Here is a 20,928-nt window from a genome sequence, read left to right on the forward strand (position 1 = left end):
TTTAATTTTAGTTTAAACACATTCTAAATGAGTTTTCACATGATGGCATCAGTGCTTTCAGCAGGAACAAAGTTGTCTTGGAGATGACAGGAAACTATTCAACTCTACACACACACACACACACCCTCCCAGTGCAGTTTTGACATTTAAATTTTTTTGACGAGTGAAACAATTAGTTTCCTTGCCTTTGATTGTTCAACAATATCATGAGTCACTCGCACCACTGCGTCCCACCACCACCATCATATGAATAACCAATTTGTGTGGCAACAATGTAATTGCAGTCTTGACAGGCAAATTTATTATAATTAATGATAATCATTTATCCTCCCTCAGAGTGTCAGAGCTGATACTGAGATCATAATAAAACAAGTGTTTACTGTGTCCTTCGCTGCTGAAACCCGAGCCTGAAAGGACACCTCCTCCTTCTCCACACACGCTGAGGTGTAGTTTATGAAGGCTTCCCCTCCGGGGCTCCATGTTTTATTTCACCCCGGCCTTCACTCACTGATTCGCCCTTTTGTAGGTGAACGTTGTGTTGGAGGAGGAGTTGTTGCAGCTGATATCTGAAAAGTGATGTCACACTGTTGCCATGTTGCACACAGAGCGCCTGGCAGACAAAAAGAAGGGGAAAAGGTTGCGTGGAAGGCAGAAGTTTTTCACTTGGGATGTGGGAGGCAGCTACTTCCTCTCACAATTTGGCTAATGTGTAGCATTAGCTATTTTAAAATATTATTTCTTCTGTGTTTCTCTAACAAAACAAAATTACATAAATTATCGGCATGCAGAGACGCCATAGATCCTTTATCGCTGTTTGTTGTTTAATTTTTTTATAATCCATAATACAGAAAACATGGATCCATTTCTCTCTTTATAAGATGTTAACAATGAAGCACATCTTTGTCTGAATAAGCAGCAGCTACACTGATATTTCTACTGTATCCTAGCAAACCGCAGGGAAAACAGGGCCAGTAGGTTGCTTTCACATCCCATTCCCTTTTGCCATGTTCTCCTCACTCAAGCAAATGTTTTCTGAGTGTAACATCCTCCGCCACCTCCTTTTCCTCATAGTACCGTACCCCACCCCCACCCCCACCCCTCTCCACCTCAGCCAGGCTCTCAGTGAGCCAAAGCCGTGACTTCAAGGTCCGATAAGATGTTTCATAATCAAAAAAAATACAGAGAAATTCTCGCTCGCCGGCTCCCTCTCACCCCCATCTGCAGATTGAGTGGTGGCTGAGCGTGTCCTTGAAACATGAACAAAGAGAGTAATATTCAAAACTTTTTAAAGCGGAGCATCCTTCTGAAATGGCGGTCTGTGGGAGGGAGGGGTTGGGGGTGGTGTGTGTGTGTGTGAGGGTGCATTATCACTCCAAAGCTCTGGTCTTTAAATCATCCCTTTATATCTCCTAACTCATCGTGCTTTTTTTCCTCAGCCGTCCTTTTTGTCTGACAGCTGTGTGAGTGTGTGTGTGTGTGTGTGTGTGTAATCCAGTCTTATTTTACTGCATACTGTAGTTTATGGTAGCAAAAAAAAACTTAAATCATGTGTGGAACAAATAACAGACATGTGAGCACTTGATGAGATAAAACATCCTCGCCAAAGTCACACTTTGATGATGTAAACACACACGCATTGGTATTCATTGGATGTCTTATCAGCTGCTAACATGTGTGTGTGTCTACACTGATGAACATATCAAACCCCGTCTCACACACACCAGTGTGTTTCTCTGAATGTGATTTATGATGTGTATCTGACGTGATGTTTGCTTCACAGCATTTTACTGCTGATAAATCTGAAGGATCAAACTACAGTTTGTCCTATAGCTTCACCATGCTACCAGCCAGGATCAGCAAAAAGCATTTAGTACTTTTTTACACTCCTGTTACATTTTCAGGCAATGATCAGTGCTGCACGTACAGAAAAAAATAAAAAATGTAAATTATATTATCATATTTTGAACTGAAGAGTGCAGAATTTTTGTTTTTCAGGATTTTGTGCTCAAACTCAAGACTATTTTTTTTTCTTTTCTTTTTTTTTTATTCCGTCTGACATAAAAAAAGTAATTTCCAAATCCAGTCAGTGAAAACCTTGGTCTCTGTGGACACAAAATGCCATTTTGGAGTCTCTTGAAAAAAAAAAAACTCCTTATGACATGTGTTAAAGCACGAGTCATATAAATCAAACTCTTCTTAGAAAGGTGTAAAAGTGTAACTTTCAGACTGTCGTCATGCTTTCAGGTTTTCTGGCTAATGCCGGGATCATATGTTCAGTGCAATAATAGAATGTAACGCGCTGAAGAGCCTCTTAAGATTAACACCGTGCAGAGAAAGTGCTATCATCTGCATACATGGTATTATTATTAAGTGTGGGGGTTTTTTATAGACAGTAAGCACTGCATGGAGTGTGTGTGTGTGTTTGTGTGTGTTTGTGTGTGTGTTTGTGTGTGTGTGTGTGTGTGTGTGTGTGTGTGTGTGTGAGAGAGAGAGAGAGAGAGAGAGAGAGAGAGAGACAGCGATGCTGTGCTTTGGCTGTCTGGCTATGTGAAACACTCCAGTACCTGGAGGGTAATATATGCCATGATGTGTGTGTGTGTGTGTGTGTGTGTGTGTTCGGCTCTGTGCCTTTGGAGCTGCTTTCACAGTCTAATCTGGAAATGAAACACCTTGCTCTTTTAATGAGTGATAAAATATTCCAAATATTATTTCTCCACCAGGCTGGCTGATGCTCAGCCATCCCATTATTCACCGCAATAACATAAAAGAAATACAAATATTCATGTTGAATCAATGCAGGTTAAAGAACTGCTGTTTTGAATTTTGTTCTTTGGGCAGATCTGAAACTAAAATACTGACATTAAACAGGTCATGGGATGATGATAATCCAACATGTGTAATGCATGATGGGATATTCCATCAAAAACGAGGGGGGCATGAGGACCATCCTGCTGAATGTTTTAGCCCATTAAGTACATCATTTCAGCCAAACCTTCTCCGAAGTGAAGTCGTACATTTTCATATTGATTTCCTTCCTTCCAGGCAGCCGCTGCTTTGTGTTCATTCCAGTCTCACTGTGGAGACTGGAAACGGAGGTGATCCATCACAGGGAAGAATTCAGCTCCTTTACTTTGGTGGCTGCCTTAATGTAAAGTTACACAGACCCTGTGTAAGTCCAACTTATACAGTTTCAATAGATTTCCTTCTGTGAAAATTGTTTGTTTTCTAGAGTGATCCCATGCGTCGGGCCTTTAAAACACTGTCCTCCCGCTGTTGATTTTTACAGCTTCATACAGCAGCAGGGTCCATATGCAAGTCTGTAGTGTCACACAAACTTTTTAATTAACTCATATACTATAATAACAATTATTAAATTATTATCATATAGCAGCACGAGTGAGGAAATATTGTGATATAATAGACTTTATATTGTTTCATTTCTCCCTTATGACCTCATATTTTGATTTGATTTTGATTTTGAAATAAATACTTTAATAATTCCAGAAGGGAAATTGCTTAAGGCTGCTGCCAAGCAGTGTCATACAGTGACTACAATGACCAGCAAGGAGCGCCACACCAGGAAGCAGTGCGGGTAAAGTGTCTTGCCCAAGGACACACAACAATGACTAGGGAGGAGTTGGGATCGAACCACCAACCTTCTGGTTATTGGACAATACCACTAAGCCACTGCTGCCCAATAATCCTATATATATATATATGTGTGTGTGTGTGTGTATATATGTGTATATATATATATATATATATATGTGTGTATATATATATATATATATATATATGTGTGTATATATATATATATATATATATATATATATATGTGTGTATAACATCGCGATGATGGACAGATAGCATAAAAAGGTATCTTCAAACGTTATCAGCATAAACTAAATTAATTTAGGATTACAGATGATAAACTGAGCAGCGTTGGCCCCTGCGTACTGAGGGAGACACGGCTCGTTGCTAAAGAGAGGATCCAGCTATATTTAATTCAAATCGTGTCAAGTGTTGGAGACGGATTCGCCACAGGCAGCTGTTCCAAACATTTTAAAGCCCATCAATCACTGAAACACACCTCGTGTACGTCCCTCTTTTTCAAACGCAGTCCCACAGATGGAAAATCACATTGAGCTAATATGGCTGCGGCAGATTATCGGTCACAGAGCTGCTGACGAGGAGCCGTGTTCTGTTTTATTTTCTCCTCCTCTAATTATCATTAATCACTATTAAGCGCCACATTTCACCCACATCTGCAGCGCGGCGTATTCATTCTGGATCAGAACATCGCTGTGTGATGTCTTTTGAATACATGCAGAAGAAATGTCACTAAATTAGGATTATGTTGAATTCCTAATGCAGCATGACAGCTGATGGATCGAGAGATGATGATTTCTGTTTCTGTCATGTCCCTTAAAAAACAAACAGGTGGCTGTGCACGTTGCATAATCAGTGTGTGATTGGTGTGTGCAGCACTGGGCCTTGTCTGTTTGTTAGTTTTATGGATCTACGCTCCAGTTAATCTGAAGGAGGGAGGACGGCTGGATGGAAGCTTTAGATGGAAAGCGCCATTTCCATCCCAGTGCTTTTAAACCGTTAGCGCAGAACACCTCTCTTCCGCTATCGACTTGCTGTCTTCATATTTCCCTATCCCCGGGGGCTGGGCCAGCCATCATGCCATAAAGAGGCTGTCATGACCCCCCCCCCACCCTCTCTCTCTCTCTCTCTCTCTCTCACACACACACACACACACATACATACAGAGAAAACTGGCCAACCAAGTAGCAGCAGCAGTGACCCTTTACTCTGAATTCAGTGTTAGAAACCAAACCAGGTTTAACCAAGTGAATGCCAAAGGAGCTGCTAACACACTGAAGAGCTATTATTGGTCAAGCTTTGTATTGAATAAAATTGACATGTATATAATCCACCGGGTGATACAGAACGGGTCATCAGTGGACTTACGAATCAGTACTTAGGGCTTAAAGAGGCTGAGAGTCAGCTGGCGAGGAAAGCAGTGCATCAGTGTTAATTTTGTTGACGAATCATTTTCGTCATAGTTTTTGTTAACAACCTTTTTTTGCTGATAAAAATGAGACGATAACTAAATAAAAACAAACGCACGGCGCCAAAAACGAAGACGAAATGTATTGACACTTTCGTCAACGAATAAAAACGAGACGAAATTATTGATGGAGATGAGATCCAATCAGAGCAGATTTTGTTTGTGGAAGGGAGGGACGAATCAGGAGACGGCGGCAGAGAGCCAATCAGAAGTGATCTCTCTGTGTAAGGACGTTACCCCGCGATGCTGGAAGAAGGCGTCCTCATGCATGGTAACACAAACAGGAGAAGAACAGACACATGGACACGTTTGATGTCAAGACAAACAGGACGGTTTGCAAATCGTGTGGAGCGACGATCAGCGGTAAAAACACAACAAACCTGAAGCGACGTTTGCAGACGAGTCATCTTAACTTCCATTCAAAGATACACGTGACTAAATCTATAAATGAAGACACCGCTGCTGATGGTTTTACAGCATGCGCACTGTTTCTAAGTTGTCACTGAAGTATTTTGCTGTAGTTATGGAGTATTCATGAAGAAGGTCATGACTGAACCATGTATTCAGGGAGAGCAGCTCACTGTTCACTGGTTCTTTTGTGAAAAGGTAATAGCAATTAAATAGAAAGGTGTTTGTTTCAAATAACACAAGTTAAAGCTGTGTCTGTTTTTATTGCACTTCAAACCTTAATTATTTCATGACAAATAAAAAATATCATAGAATTTTAGTCGACTAAATCCACGGCAGATTTAGACAACTAAAATTCTTTGATATTTAGTCGACTAAAACTAGACTAAAACTTACAAAAATGTTGATGACTAAAATGTGACTAAAATCAAATGACATTTTAGTCACGAGACTAAAAAAAAAAACTAAATCAGAAATTGCTGCCAAACTTAACACTGCAGCGCATGCTTCAAAAATGCTTCAAAAACCATACAGCAACATACTAATGTTTGGTCAGACAAGCATGATAGTGCAGCACCTGGGTTACAGGTTTAGTGCAGAAGAGCATGAGTCCCTTGGCTTCAGTTGGACTTTTGCCTCTGGAAAGTTTGGTCTTTAAATAATATGCTGTGCAGGAGTAAGCAGGCTGTCAGTGTTGCCTTATCCTGTGCTTGTGTCTCCTGGTTAACCACCGCCTGAGATTCCATTTCTACAGCTCTGCACACAAGTTCTAATTTTACACCCGCCTGATCATTCTGCAAACGTTTAACAGAATCCAGGATCACTGTGTTTATGTTGAATCTGAATAAACTGTACCTGTTATATGAGCTGTGGTGCTGCTGGATCCTGTGGTTACACAGAGTCTCTGTTTGAACAGCGGGATGCTGTGATGAATGATGTAGTACCGCTCGCTCGGAGGTGCGGACAACACATAACAGCTCCTCTCTTCCACTGTTTCTGTATCTAATTACAACCACTATTTTCTCCTTTTTCTCCTTCTTCTTCTTCTTTGCTCTGCATCTCCCTGTTTTTTCCCTCTCCATTTGGCAGATATTCTCACTTTATTACAGCCCACACTGGCCTTTTATTGCCCACCAGCAGCAAACTTTGTGCAATTTGTCATTGAGGGAGCGTGGATGAGTTCCTTTGGCTGCCTGCACCTAAAAATCTAATCAGATCAACATAGGGCCCTAATCACTTCCTCTCTTGTCTTGATTGCATTTATTGACGTTCTGTCGCTCTGCGCTCCCCCAGCCGAGCGTTTCATAATTACTCTCCTCTTAGATTTGTTTATTTATATCCTCCTGTACAGTGTGTGCCAGCTCTTTGCCGGCGAGGGAGGGTGAGAAGTTTACGGAGGGTGAGGAGAGAAGGACTAAGTGCCTTTGGGAATGATCTAAAAATCATTACAGCCCCTTTGTGTTTAAAATAAATGTTTTACCACCTTTATATTCATTGCAGCTTATTGTATGTTGGGCCATTAAAACATTGATATACCCTTAGGTAGGCCAATACGCATCCTCCTTACGCATTCATATTGCAGTGGAGAATATGGTCCCCCCTTTTCAGCCTAGTGTAAAGCGGCTGGGATGCAAATCAGCACCTCCAAGTCCAAGGCCATGGTTCTCGACCAGAAAAAGATGGCTTGTTCTCTCTGGGTGAGAGGAGAGCTCCTGCCCCAAGTGGAGGATTTTGTGTATCTCGGGTTCTCGTTCACGAGTGAGGGGAAAATGGAGCGGGAGATTGACAGGCTGATCAGTGCAACCTCCGCAGTAATGCGGCTGCTGTGCCGGTCCGTCATGGTGAAGAAGGCACGATTTACCGGTCAATCTACGTTCATACCCTCACCTATGGTCATGAGTTTCCTTCGAAGGGTGGCTGGGCGCTCCCCTAGAGATAGGGTGAGGAGCTCCAAGTAGAGCCGCTGGTCCTTCGTATCGAGAGGAGCCAGCTGAGGTGGCTCGGGCATCTGTTTCGGATGCCTCCTGGACGCCTCCCTGGGGAGGTGTTCTGGGCATGTCCCACTAGGAGGAGGCCCCGGGGAAGACCCTGGACGCGGTGGAGAGACTATGTCTCTCGGCTGGCCTGGGAACGCCTCCGGATTCCCCCGGAAGAGCTGGAAGAAGTGTCCGGTGAGAGGGAAGTCTGGGTGACTGCTGACCCTGCGACCCGGCCCCAGATAAGCGGTCGAAAATGGATAGATGGCGCTAGTCCAGCAGGTGCCATTCAGACTGTAAATAAATAAAGAACTGCAAGTAAGAAATTGAAGTTAAGTCAGGTTTTATGATAATAAAGGCAAAAAGAAATGTACAGTATTCTGCATATTTCATTAAATATTCATCTTCGTCAGCTGCCACAGGTTTCACACTTTTGGAGCTGGAAGTCGAAACAGCCGTGTCTGCCCACGTCGAAGCCTCGTTAAAGGCAGGAATATTGAACAGCTGGAGTGGATGAAGCGCCTGTGTCAGGGAAACATTAACCCCATGCTGGGAGATGGTTTAGCTGTGCGAGAAGGCTGGCCTTGGATCAAATGATGACAGAATCCCTGCCTCTTTACACCCCTCTTATTCTATTCTCATTTACACAGAGTATAAAAATGTTCAGCTGGGTGAATCCATGGGAGAGATTGGACACCGTATTGATTTTCCCCTTTTAATTCATCTGACATGATGTAACTCGGAGGAAGGATTTAAGGGAATGAGGGAGTCTTGATGCAGGGCAGCTGTCGATCCTTTAGAAGTCCGAGGTTTTCGCACTCGCTCTTGAGCTGAAGACGGTTCATAATGTTGTTGTCAGTAACATCCATGTGTCTTTTCTTCATGTTCCAGGTTCAACTGATCCACTACAATCATGAGCTGTACACAAACTACACAGAAGCTGCTAAAAGCCCCAATGGACTGGTCATAGTGTCCATATTCATGAAGGTGAGTCTCATACACGATGGCTTCCTGCCTACAAATATGTTCACAGAAAATAGGGTTTTATCCTAATATTGGCACCGCTGTAATGACAATCTGTACAGGAAGTGCAGCAGAATACTAATCATTGCATCATATGGTACGTCGAGTTAGCAGCCACAGCGGCTACTTGACCCGGTGTAATCAGTGTTCAAGCATTACAAGACAGCTACATTATAGAGTACACTGATGGAACATGCTGCTCAGAATGAAACAGGACTTTATACATCATGTTCGGCACAGGCAAGACTCAATTAAAGAGGGACGAGTGTTTGTTCAAGTGTAGCAGAGTTGACGTGGTCACAAGCAGTTAGGAGTGTTTTTCTTCTTTCATCTCCTCCTACACTAAAAAACAAAAAAACCCACTTATTTTACATTAGTAACCCCATGTCACTCAGGTGTAGCTTTGTTTTTTGTTAACTTGAGATGAATCATATTCAACTTCACACTGAACATGTCCAAAAAAAAAAAAAAAAAAAAAGATCTGCTCCTTAGCCTTCAGTTTATTTATTTATTTACACTACAAAGTTACCCAAAGCCCGAACTTTCCTCTGCTCCCAGCAGCTGTAACAGGATTTACATTCATTTACAGGGAGAAAAAAAAGGGGCCATTTTATTTCACTGCAGCAGCAACTCAGCTGGCAGCTTCAAGGTCCTGCAGTACTTACAAAAACAGCCACATAAATGGCTAATATTGATTCAACAGGGTCGTGCAGACACATCGTAGCACGATGAGCACACTTTACATGTGTGTTTGTATTGTGATGTAAGGACCCATTTTAGAATGGTCCACATTTATGTGCCCTATTAGATAAGAGAGACAGAAAAACACAGATACTGTTTAATGAAGTGTTTCAGATGCCAGGGGAAGGAGGGGGGGGTGGGGGGGGTACTTTGCAGCGGTCTCACAAGCCTGAGGAATGAGAACCAAATGATGCCTGCACCTTTAAGAGACACAAGAGGCTGGTTGTCAGTGTTTGTGTCTCGTAGCCACATGTTAGTTTAAAGAAATGTCTGTTTGGCCTCCACTGCTGCTCCCTCTGTGCACTTTCCCTGAAATCCAAGAACCTGTGACTCAGAAAACAATTAGCACTCTAATTATCTTGGCTCACGGGCTGTGCTGAGCAGCAGTGCTAGGGCGGTGGCGGCAAGCACTCCTCTGTCTGTCTTTGTTGTAGATGAGAGTGTCTCCATCTTGAATGAGAGGCTCAGAGATCAGAGAAGCAACGTCCAAACGTCCTCGCCAGTGTGCGCAGCAAGCCTTGGAAAGATCAGCTGCTAACTGCTAATTAGCTCCCCAATGTCAATGTGACCATCAGTGAGTCTTGAAGAGAGCGAGGAAAAACGATGACCCAGGTCAAAACCTCCTCGACGTTCCCTCCTTCATCCGGCGGGAGAGTGTGTGGGAGGAGGTGTGAGGAGTAAGCTGGAAGCTTTTGGAAGTGAAGTGCTGCAGGTGTGATGGCCTGAAGAAATGACCCTGTGACAGCGCTGTGCTACTCCACACCGCAGCAATGTGGTGATTGCAGTGATAAAATAACAGCATGCAGATATCAGCTGAAGCTACGGCTAACAGAAAAACAACATTACCTTTACACTACAATAATAGATCAGACTAGCGACTATGCTCAACCTCATCAACAGTGCCACATTTAGTTGAAAATACATCTGCCAAATAAGACACATGTTTCTCTTTATGTCAATGGAACATTTGGACATATTGCCCAACACACAAAAATACATTCATGCTAATGGAGCAATGTTTAAAGATGTAACCCTACTGTAGGATGGTCCGGGGTTTAGGTGCCTGTGACAGACAGTTGTCACTGTTTTGTTTTTAATCGAGATTGGACTTAGATGTTAGGTTCTCCTGGCTGAGGTTTGGCATTATACCATAAGAGTATTCTTTCGATCAGGCCAGTGTTTTGTGTTTTTACCTTGACATGTTTCGACTGCTTCCTGCAGTCTTCTTCAGAAGTCACGTGATGTTACCGGTGACGTGTCTGCCCACACCTGGGACACTGTACTGAGGAGACCAGACTGCTGTCCCACATCTGGGACACAGTGCTGAAGAAGCCGGACTACAGGTGGCGCTGTTCCCCTACTACCTGGAGTAGTGGGAGAATGGCGCCACAACCTGCATAAAATCAGCTGGCAGACACGTCACCGTCGAAACATGTCAGGTAACAGGTAAAAACACAAAACACTGGTCGGATCGAAAGAATACTCTTATGGTTTAAAAGGTGAAGACCAAATGAATCTTGTTGAAATATTACGAAGGAGGTTTGACATTTATTAAACAGGGGTTAGGTGAAGATCAGCTTATAGATCCCTTAGATCCCTGCTCCAATAAACACTTGAAGATAAAGTGTCACACAAATCTGCACATGTTATGTTTTGTTGTTTCCATTGTTCTGAATCTGCTAGAGCGAATTTGATCAGGCGCTAGCTGTGTAGCAACAGCAGGCTAATGGCTAGCACAGTGTTCAGATGTGTCGGTCTTGTGTTGCTATAACCTCGGCGCTCCTTCACTCCTCAGCAGTGACATTACATCACAGCATCGCTTTCCGTTCCTCGGAGAGCCTGGTTTTGTTACACTTTGCTTTATATTGTTGTGCATTGTCATGTATTTCCATGGCCCAGGGTTTTATTATCTAAGAAGCAGATGTTATGTAACACAATATTAAAGTGCCGTTGTATTACACTTTGCAGAAACTCTCACAGTGGCACATTTTATCGGAAGTTTAATCCATCATCTAAAAACAGGGGAAGGAACAGTCAGAAAACGACTCTACAGCTGACGACAATCTCCCAAATGTGTTCACCATTAATCTAATAGCAGTTTAATAAAGTGTTCCAGAGAAGATTCTTCATTATTCCAAAAAGGGTTCAGACTCATTTCTCTGTGAGCTTCAGACACTTTAAATGCCACTTTTGTTATTGCCTACATGTTAAAAAAAAGTCATATTGGAAAAGAAGATCTATTAAAAAAATTCACACTACAGCACCTGCCAGCACAACCTGTGTTTTTTCCTCCTACTTCCGCTGTCTGAGGCAGGTTTCAGCGGGTCGGTCTCTTGAGTAGTAGCACAGATCAGTCAAGTGGTAATGAGCCACATGCTTCTCGGAGCAGACACTCCTTCTTCTCACTTTCCAGTGACTCATGCTTTCCAAGGCCTCGTCAGATTTCCCATCTTGTCGCTGTGATTCAGAATGCCAGGAAGGGCCCCCCCCCCAGTGTGTGGCTGCAGCTACATGTGGTGGAAGCCAGGTTCCCTACAGACAGGAAGACACTGGATTCATTGAATGTGTCCTGAGACGGATCGACGCCGAGCCATATGGTGCCAAGTCTGTACTTTCCTCACACCTAATTTGAAGATATTCCTGGAAATGTGGCGAGAGAATGACTGAATCCCCTCATGTGCTTTTTGAGGGAAAATGATGAAAATGCGAGAGAAAGGCCCAGAGCAGGACAGCTGAGCGAGCATCCTGAGTGGCTGGCGAAGGCAGACCGCCTGCCTGAAGAGCACGGGAAAAAGGTCAAAGACTAAGTAATTTCAGTCGCGGTGAAAGGAGGGGAGAGGATGAGCACATCTCTTTTTAATCACTTCGCCCAAAGACATCTCGACAATTAGAGCCACGAAGTCCACCGAGCATGATTGAAGGATAGATGGAGTGGAGAGGAAGGCAGACAGAAGTCATGCAGGAGCAGCAGGGTGCATGTGAAGTGCAAGGTGTGCTATTAGTGAGTGTGTTTCAGAGGTGGGAGCTGCTCCACACGTCTCAGCCTGAATAAAGCAGTCATGAGGATATATTTAACTTTATTTGTAACTTTTAGATAGAGTAAGATAACACATTTCATTAGATTTTTATAAAATGTGTGCTCTGCCTCTTGCCCATTGACAGCTGGGGTAGACTGCAGCACCCCCATGACCCTGTAGCACAGGACAGAACGGGTTAAGAAGGACGGATTGGATAAAAATAAATACTTTGAAACTTTTTTCACAGCCCCCAAAATATTCCTGTTCACTTTTTCGTTCTTTTCTTGTGTTGCTCTGAGTGATCCCTCTTTAGTGAGACATCCTCCTACACTCCATCTCCAGCTCCCAATCACCGCACCCTCCCTAACTAATGTTTACTACTGTAGACAAAAATGTTCTTTTAAAAGCCACGGCTGTGTTTATGGTTATATCTGTGATCATCAACCACTCAGAGATATTTCCCTGGAGGGATGCTCCAACTCTCTCTCTCTTTATTTCAACACAGACAAAAACATTTGTATCACCAGAAAGTGCTTAAACACAGCCCTTACACCCTAACCTCAGCCTCTTGCCTTCAGGGAGAAGGTTCTGAAGCCCTCAGGCTCCAGACCCCCCTCTGCCCCCTGCCCCTGGACCCTAACTCTGCTGAACTCGTACACATGGTGTGAATTGACATTAGAAGTCTTTGAGTCTTTGAGCGTACGTATTTAAAAAAGATGGATCGTGTTTTGGTGGAGACGCAGTGTGTGTGTCTCTGTGCTGTTTTTAATGGTTTTTTGAAAGCAGTGGGAGCCTTTGTTTTCTCCAGAAGGCAGCGCAGCAGTGAAGCGGAGTGTAGGAGCTGTGCAAAATACATCAGTGGGTTCAGACATTTCACGGATGTTAAAGGTGATAGATTAAAAAATACACTGTCATTATCCTTAAGAGTGCCGTCCTGAGTAGATTAAATGTAGTTTAATTTTAGATGGGCTCTCAATTCATTATGTGACCATTTAACCTCACCTGTTTTTTTTCTTCTCCTCTCTTTAATCCAGATCGCTGAGACATCAAACTCATTCCTGAATCGAATGCTGAACAGAGACACCATCACAAGAATAACATATAAAAGTAAGTATGTGCTGCTTTTCACACACACACACACACACACCTTGTCACTAACAGGACATCACTCACTGTTTCACCAATTTATCTGGTTAGGTTGCCGGTACACCTAACAGCACGTGCTTCTAGACTGTGATTGGTTACCGGAGAGGAACCAGCTGTGACAGAACTGTGACATCTATGTCTGTGGCTTAAGCATTACCACTGACGTATACAGGAACAACAGAAAACTATATGTGACATGGTCAGATTGAAGCCACCAACTGCAACTGTTTAACAGTGACAGGTGGAAAATCATAGTAGTTCTTGAAATAACTGGTCATTGCAACTCCTGAGGTGACAACTGCCGCTAAACCAGATGGAGCTAACAACGCTATCAATGGCGTAAGAGGTGGTTAACACTAAGGATGTCCCAATCAGGTTTTTTGGCCCTCGAGTCCGAGTCCGAGTCCAAATCATTTGATTTTGAGTATCTGCCGATACCAAATCCCGATCTGATATTTTTATCGTGTGTGTGGAGTGCTTCGCACTGACTATTCATCGCTGTCGCATCGACTTTCCACATGGTTGCCAAACTGCCGGCAACACATTGCCGCCAACTTTAAAATGCTTCAGCCTTCCTAAGCTACGACATTTTTCTCACACGCAGTGGCTCATTGAGGTCTCAAACCCAGGACCTCTCGCACCAAAAGCAGCTGTCATATCCCTACACTACAAGACACAGAGCCTCCCTGCATAGAAGGCATTAACTTTGACTGCCCTAATAAATATATATCCAAGTCCTGATCGGGAGGTAACGTCCGATTCAGATCGAGTCTGAAATCACGTAATCAGGCCCGATTTCCGATCACGTGATCGGATTGGGACATCCCTAGTTAACACCTCTTCATATCTCATCGTAAGTAGATATTATTAATTGTAAACAAATTGTAACAGTTACACATTTTGTTCACCACTTTATGATTTCTGAAGCCTAAATATGATGGCAAGAAGTAAAAGCTAATGCTAGCCTTGGTGCACGAGTAAGGTCATGTGTGTTTTAGCCACTTAGAATAGAATAGAATAGAATAGATGACACCACAGCTCCACCTCCCCCTAAACCCGTGTGCGTTTACTCTGAAAACAACAAACTAATGAACTTGTTGTTGCTTTTACAGCAAAACCTTCACGGCTTCTCTTCCTGCTGCTACAGCACTCCATTAAACGCTACTGGAATGCAATTCATGTTAGAAGCTGATACTAAAAGGCTGCTTTCAGTTTCATATGTGTGTCAGTGGTTCACTGGTGGAATTTGTGTTAATTGAAAATATTTTTTTTGAATCGGATGAAATGCTTTTATGAGAACTCTTGATGGTTGGAGAAGGCTGAAGGAGGCAGCAGTCGACGGCTGCTCTCCAGAGCCTTCCGTCTGCCAGCATGGAGATCGCCCAGGGCTAGCCTGAAAAAAGACACAAATAATTGGATTAATGGGATGAGGTAGCGAGGGCAGCGAACAGATGAATAAAAACTGCTGACCTAACTGTGGCTGTGGGGAGTCTCACCCTCACAGACTGCATCGGGTGGAGATGCAGATGGGTGGGTGGGGTGCTGGTTAGGTCTTGGCTGAAGGAGCTGGAGAGGAGCACAGATTCTGACAGCTGTCAAAACTCTGTCAAGTACACAATGTCTCACACATGCTTACTCACACACATATGCACTCACCACCCACTCATAAGTCCTTAGGCATATCCAGCACAAGATCAATAATGCCGCCAGCCCCCAATTGCATGGATGTGTGTGTGTGTGTGTTTATTTCATCAACACAATCAAAGAACAGGGACGGAGCTGCTGATGGCATTTAGAGAGGTGCTTTTAATGAGACCTAACATGCAAACATCAACCCCGAATCCCTTTGATGCATACTGTTTGAATAGTCACTCGGCATTAGTAACGATGCAGCTGAATTAGCACTAAAGCTGCGGCCGTGACCTCATCACAATAGGTAGTCCATTTGTCAGCATAGCGGCCTAACGGATGACAAGCTACTGGTAGCGTCTACTGGAGTGTGAAGAGAGAAAGAGATGCAGTCTGTCCAATTAGCGTCCTGACAGTGGAGACAGTTTGGATAAAAGAGTTTTTGTGCTGCAACACCAACAGCCTGTCATTCACAGGACAGTAAATGATATGTGAAAGGCGAAGTGAGAAAAATTAGTTATGAAAGACAAGCCGAGTCCATGATGAGTAGTGAGGAAGAGGAGGAGGAGGAGGAGGGTGTATTCAGCAAACTTCCAAAAGACTGCTATTACAGCTCACCAGTATGACGAGGCAGTCAAAACACTGTCGTGATTGTGGATGTAGATTCCTCTAATGATTCACGGTGTGTGTGTGTTTTGTCCCTGCAGATGATGCGTATTTACTAACCGGCCTGAACATAGAGGAGATTTACCCGGAGACGAGTAGTTTTATAACATATGATGGATCGATGACCATCCCCCCCTGCTTTGAGACAGCCACATGGATCCTGATGAACAAGCCAGTGTACCTCACACGCATGCAGGTAAGCCAGCATCCAGCAACTCCCAGAATCCTCTAGGGGATTGTCTGGTCTCTCCTTCTAACTATTGTTCTTCTTGTGAAACATGTCAGCTCAGCGCTGAGGCTTTTACCCCACAAGCTCTCTCCTCTTCCTCTTGTTTAATCCTGCACACAGTTGTTCCCTGGAAAATAATGCAGTGGATCAAAAAAAAAAAAGACTGGCTCACATTTCCATAACGCCTTACCCCCCTCTCTCTCTCTCTCTCTCTCTCTCTCTCAGATGCACTCTTTGCGGCTGCTGAGCCAGAACCAGCCATCTCAGATCTTCCTGAGCATGAGCGACAACGTTCGCCCCGTCCAGCCCCTCAACAACCGCTGCATCCGCACCAACATCAACTTCAGCATGCAGGGCAAGGACTGCCCCAACAACAGGGCTCAGAAACTGCAGTATCGAGGTATAAACGTCTGACTGCGTCCACATGCTATCCCGCCTTCTCCATCTCATCACTAATAGACTTTTACACGTCATTATCACGGAGATACATCTGGGTTTTTTTCCATCATTTTGATGTGAACATAAACAAATGATACGCAGCTTCTTTCAAATTAAAACCAAAGAAGAGGACACTTTACTGAGCAACTATTTCCTGTATCCGTGTCACATGGGCTCCGTCTTTGCCCCGCCTCTTCAGCAGACTAGCTAGTTGTAACTAGTTGGACGTAACTTTCGTCAGCTTTAGGACTCCATGCGACTGACCTGGAAAACCTCCAGATAACAGCGCCACTCACAGAAAGGATGAGGATAAATAACACCCAAAATTAGAGTTCATTTCTTTTCCCCTCGCAGCTACTATCAACTATCTTATTTACATCGTGAGCTTCTGACGAGCTGCTTGGCAAGATTTCTGATCAGTAAGCGTGATATAAAATATTACTCATCAATCTCAGAGCTCCGGGGGTGGAATATCACTCCCCAAGTGACTGTGATGTAATTTGTTTGAGACATCCACAGAGATTCCTGGGGATTATTGCTCAATCTACGCTTGCATAATTAATAAACCTAATAGTGAATTTCAGTGCCGAGCAGGGACTCGGCTGATAAACTGTACAGTCCACACTGCTGTGTGCTACAACCAAGGAGGGAAACCTGACATTTGGGCTGAAATCTGGCTCGCTGAAACCTGAGGAGGTGTTGCTGCAGTCTGTTTGTCATCTTCTCTCCGCTGTTTCAGACAATCTATCGGAGCAACTGCTGCACAGAATGTTGAGTTTTCTCACTTGAAGCGTAAAAGGTAGCCACAGTGTCTGCAATTCATTGTAGGATTTACTGTACTGTGGCTGAGCCAAACCCGCCGTTTTCCTGCCCTGTATCTTCTCTCATTCTTTCTGTTCTGCTGCTCGCCCCTCTCTCTTAGCCTTCATCCTTATGAGATGGGATTTTGTGTCCACACCCACCTCAAACCCTCCTGATCCAGACAAACACACAATCACAGAGCACCACCTGCCACACTGAAGCAGACCCTCTTTTTTTAAACGTTTGGAGGTTTAAAGACCTTCAAGATGCAGCCGTCACAGAGGGAGCCGGGGTGCTGTGTCTCATTAAAAAGGGGAAATGTGTCTCTTCTGGTGATTTGTGTGAGGTCAACCTGTAAAGTAGAAGGAATAAGACGCACTTCTCCGTTCTCCCCGGAGAAGTAATCATCAGCGTAACTGCAAGTGAAATAAGGGATGCGTGGGAGCTAACCAGGATGTTTACCAGGGCTGACAGTTCTCATACAAAATTTGAATGTGTGCAAACAAAAATAGTCCTGTTTGAGTTCAAGTAGGCTCCTCAGCATTATGGTTTATCATGAGCTCCTAGAACATTTAAAGGATTATTATCCAGGAACTTTATAAGGTACTAACAGGTTTCTTTAACTTCCATGTTGGCACCACAGTGGAATAAAGCTCACCTACCCTGTAAGACGCACAGTGGAACAGTGTAAGTCCCTGCAGTGGAAAAGTGTCTATCATTCAACAGCTCATAATGCTGTTTACTGACAGTTTCTAAAAATAACATTTTTGTTAACTGCTTTAAAGTTCAGCTACCCCTCTAGTAGGTATTTTTCGACCTAAAGAATGGCTCAAAAGGTCCTATGGGGGGCCAGTTCCTGCAGGAGCATTTTGATGCAGGAACTAGGGCCGTTTTAGAGGAGCTTGTTTTTTGCATGGGGTTCCACTTCTACAACTTTAGGGGTGGTTTTCAGTAGGGATGTCCCGATCTGATCACGTGATTGGAAATCGGGCCCGATTACGCGATTTCAGACTCGATCGGAATCGGACGTTACCTCCCGATCAGGACTCGGAATATATATTTATTAGGACTCTCAAAGTTAATGCCTTCTGTGCATGACAGTCGCTTTTGGCACGAGAGTTCCTGGTTCGAGACCTCGATGAGCTGCTGCTTGTGTAAAATCTCCTAGCGTGCGCTCTACACAAACACACACACACGCGCGTTTTGCTGCTAGGATCGGATCGGGACTCGGTATCGGCAGATACGCAAAATCAAATGACTCGGACTCGGACTCGAGGGCAAAAAAGCCTGATCGGGACATCCCTAGTTTTCAGGGTAAAAATATATGTGTTTTATACTAAATGCTTGTACACAGGTTGCCCTAAACAGGCCCATGAGTTCCTGCAGTGGAAAAATGTCTCTTGCCAGTTGGGTTATCATGTTATTTCAGCTCTTGGATCATTTCTTCTGATTGAAATATTCAGGTTATAATATGGATAACGGGGGGTCCAGGCATGAGTATAGTGTATGAGTTGTATTTAAATCAGCTTTAACAAATGTCAGGTCAAATACGAACATTCCAACTTGATCTGTTTGGAAAAAAAGTGTTTCATTTTTTTTTACTTTCAGAGCCTACAAAAAGGAAATATTATGATAACACACTTGAATAAATCCCGTCTTTCATAAAACTGGCAGACTGCTTTTTATCAAATTACAGTGTTTACCCTGGCTCCTGGCACTGCTTCATTTTGGGTGTAATTTTCAGTTAAGGCTGCCACTCGAAACATAATAGCACCCGTTCACCTCCCCCTCTCTTCCATCCTCACCCTCAGCCAACCACTACTCCACCCATATATATATATATGCACGTTCATTCAAGCACCATCTCTATAAAATTGCATGTTATATCGCTTAAAGATGAAATATGGCGGATGGGGCGGGCGGGTAAATAATGTCACAGAACAGTCGAACTGTGGAGGGCGCTGCGTGGATATAAATCAAGTATTCTCACTCCTGTCCTTCTCCTCTCTTCCAGTGAACGAGTGGTTGCTAAAGTAGCCTCCCTTGGATGAACGCGGAGACGGGTGTCAGAGATGGAGAGGCGAGTGGGGGAGGATGAGGAGGAGGAGGTGGTGGTGGTGGTGGAGGGGAGGATGGAATGGTGTGAAAACTGGTTTTAAGGCTGCATCTCATCTAAGATTCTTTCATGGCATTGTACAAAGACAAACACTGGACATTATTCAAATGAAGGAACTTTGCATTGCGAGCAAAGAGACTCTTCTTTTCATACAATGAGAACCCTCAATCTAACACATGCTAACGAGCCCTTTGCCCCGCCCCCACTGTACTGTACTGTACTGTACGACTATATCAATACGGACATTTTGATACCTTTTTTTGGGAGAAAACAAAAGAAAAACTGACGCTTGGGAAGCTTAAAAAAAAAAAAAAAAAAAAAAAGCAAACACACACGATGTGGAAGCATTTATTTGACAGCCTCCCAATAGGACAACGTTGGGGCCTTTGTACATAAAAGATGTTGCTATCAGTGGGAAAAATCCGAGGACTAAGAAGTCACTGCCCCCCCCCCCCCCCCCCCCCCCCAACCCTGCCAGTCAAGACAAAGCAGGCGTCACATGGATGTTTCATTACAGTCACCAACAGGGCATGCAATCAGCAAAACCAAGAGAGAGGGAACACAGCCTTACATTTTCCAAAACTAGAGAGTCATGTCACGGGATAACGAGCAGGCTTTTCTTACGGCCTCGGAGCAACCGGTGTCTTGGCCTCGTTTGTACATATTATAATTATCAATATTGCAGAAAAATGAATATGTAAAGAAAAACGTAATGAATTTAACATTCAAAAGATATATTAAGAGATGATTTAAAAAAAAAAAAATGTTAAGAATTTTAAAAAGCTTGGCGCACTTTGAATTCTGGAGCAGTTCTGAGTCTGAGCTGATGCCTTTTTTCTGTTTTATTGTTTACAATGGTCATACACTGTGTTTGAGTAATGTTATCAGCCCAATAAATGTGTCTGGAAAGTTCACTTTTGGAAAATGCTTCACTATATGAGGATTATTGTACCTGTACTTGTTTTGTACTGATCCATATTAAATGTGTTGATATGTCAATATTCCTGCTCGGAGGCGTGCTCAATGACGCCGGTGTCGCTAAATCGCAGAAATCGCAGCGGGCATGAACGAGCAGCAGGGGACTGATGATGAGGGCTTTCTTTCTATTGTTTGCATGATACAGCTGAAGGCTTATCAGCCGTGCACAGAGGACACAACGTCAGAGCTGCCCGTGTGCTGTCACAGTCCCTCAGATCACATCAGGAGACGTAGCGGAGACGAACCTCCACCTGCTTAACAATACAGGTCAAATCCACTGCGCTGTTTCTATATGTGGAGCTGATACAGGGAAGTGGATCAGCAGAGAGGGGGGCTTATAGCACGGAAACACACTCCTCATGTCACTGAAATGAAGAAAAAAAGATTGCAATTACAAGACAGCTACACAGAGAGTGTGCCAATTATAAGACTAGAGAGTGGCCGCAGGAGCCTGCCACTGATTCAGCTTCTGATAGGCTGGCAGTGGAAACAGAGGAGCCGGCAGGACGTCTTTGTGCCTCATTGTAGTTGTTATAATAAACGAGGAACCTCATGGGAAACTAAGCAGCTGTGCTTTTGAATCAGTCATGATATTTTGTAGCGACAATCTACACTTTACCTTCACACCATATCTATATTTAAACATTTCAAATACTCAATTCTGATTGGCCAATCACTGAGTT

General features: G+C 43.6%; 1 protein-coding gene across 4 annotated transcripts in view; it reads left to right on the top strand.

Annotated features, from left to right (window-relative positions):
- ca10a (carbonic anhydrase Xa) overlaps positions 1 to 19,260 on the top strand; it is a 358,548-nt gene extending 339,288 nt beyond the window's left edge. For all 4 annotated transcript variants that reach the window (XM_028408223.1, XM_028408220.1, XM_028408221.1 and 1 more), the window contains 5 exons: positions 8,353 to 8,448; positions 13,277 to 13,349; positions 15,725 to 15,879; positions 16,138 to 16,312; positions 19,166 to 19,260. In XM_028408223.1, the coding sequence (XP_028264024.1) occupies positions 8,353 to 8,448; positions 13,277 to 13,349; positions 15,725 to 15,879; positions 16,138 to 16,312; positions 19,166 to 19,188 (522 nt within the window). In that variant the 3' untranslated portion in view covers positions 19,189 to 19,260. The remainder of the gene's footprint in view (positions 1 to 8,352; positions 8,449 to 13,276; positions 13,350 to 15,724; positions 15,880 to 16,137; positions 16,313 to 19,165) is intronic.
- The last annotated feature ends 1,668 nt before the right edge of the window (positions 19,261 to 20,928 follow it).

Source organism: Parambassis ranga, chromosome 6, assembly GCF_900634625.1.
Source record: "Parambassis ranga chromosome 6, fParRan2.1, whole genome shotgun sequence".
Classification (NCBI taxonomy): Eukaryota; Metazoa; Chordata; class Actinopteri; family Ambassidae; genus Parambassis; species Parambassis ranga.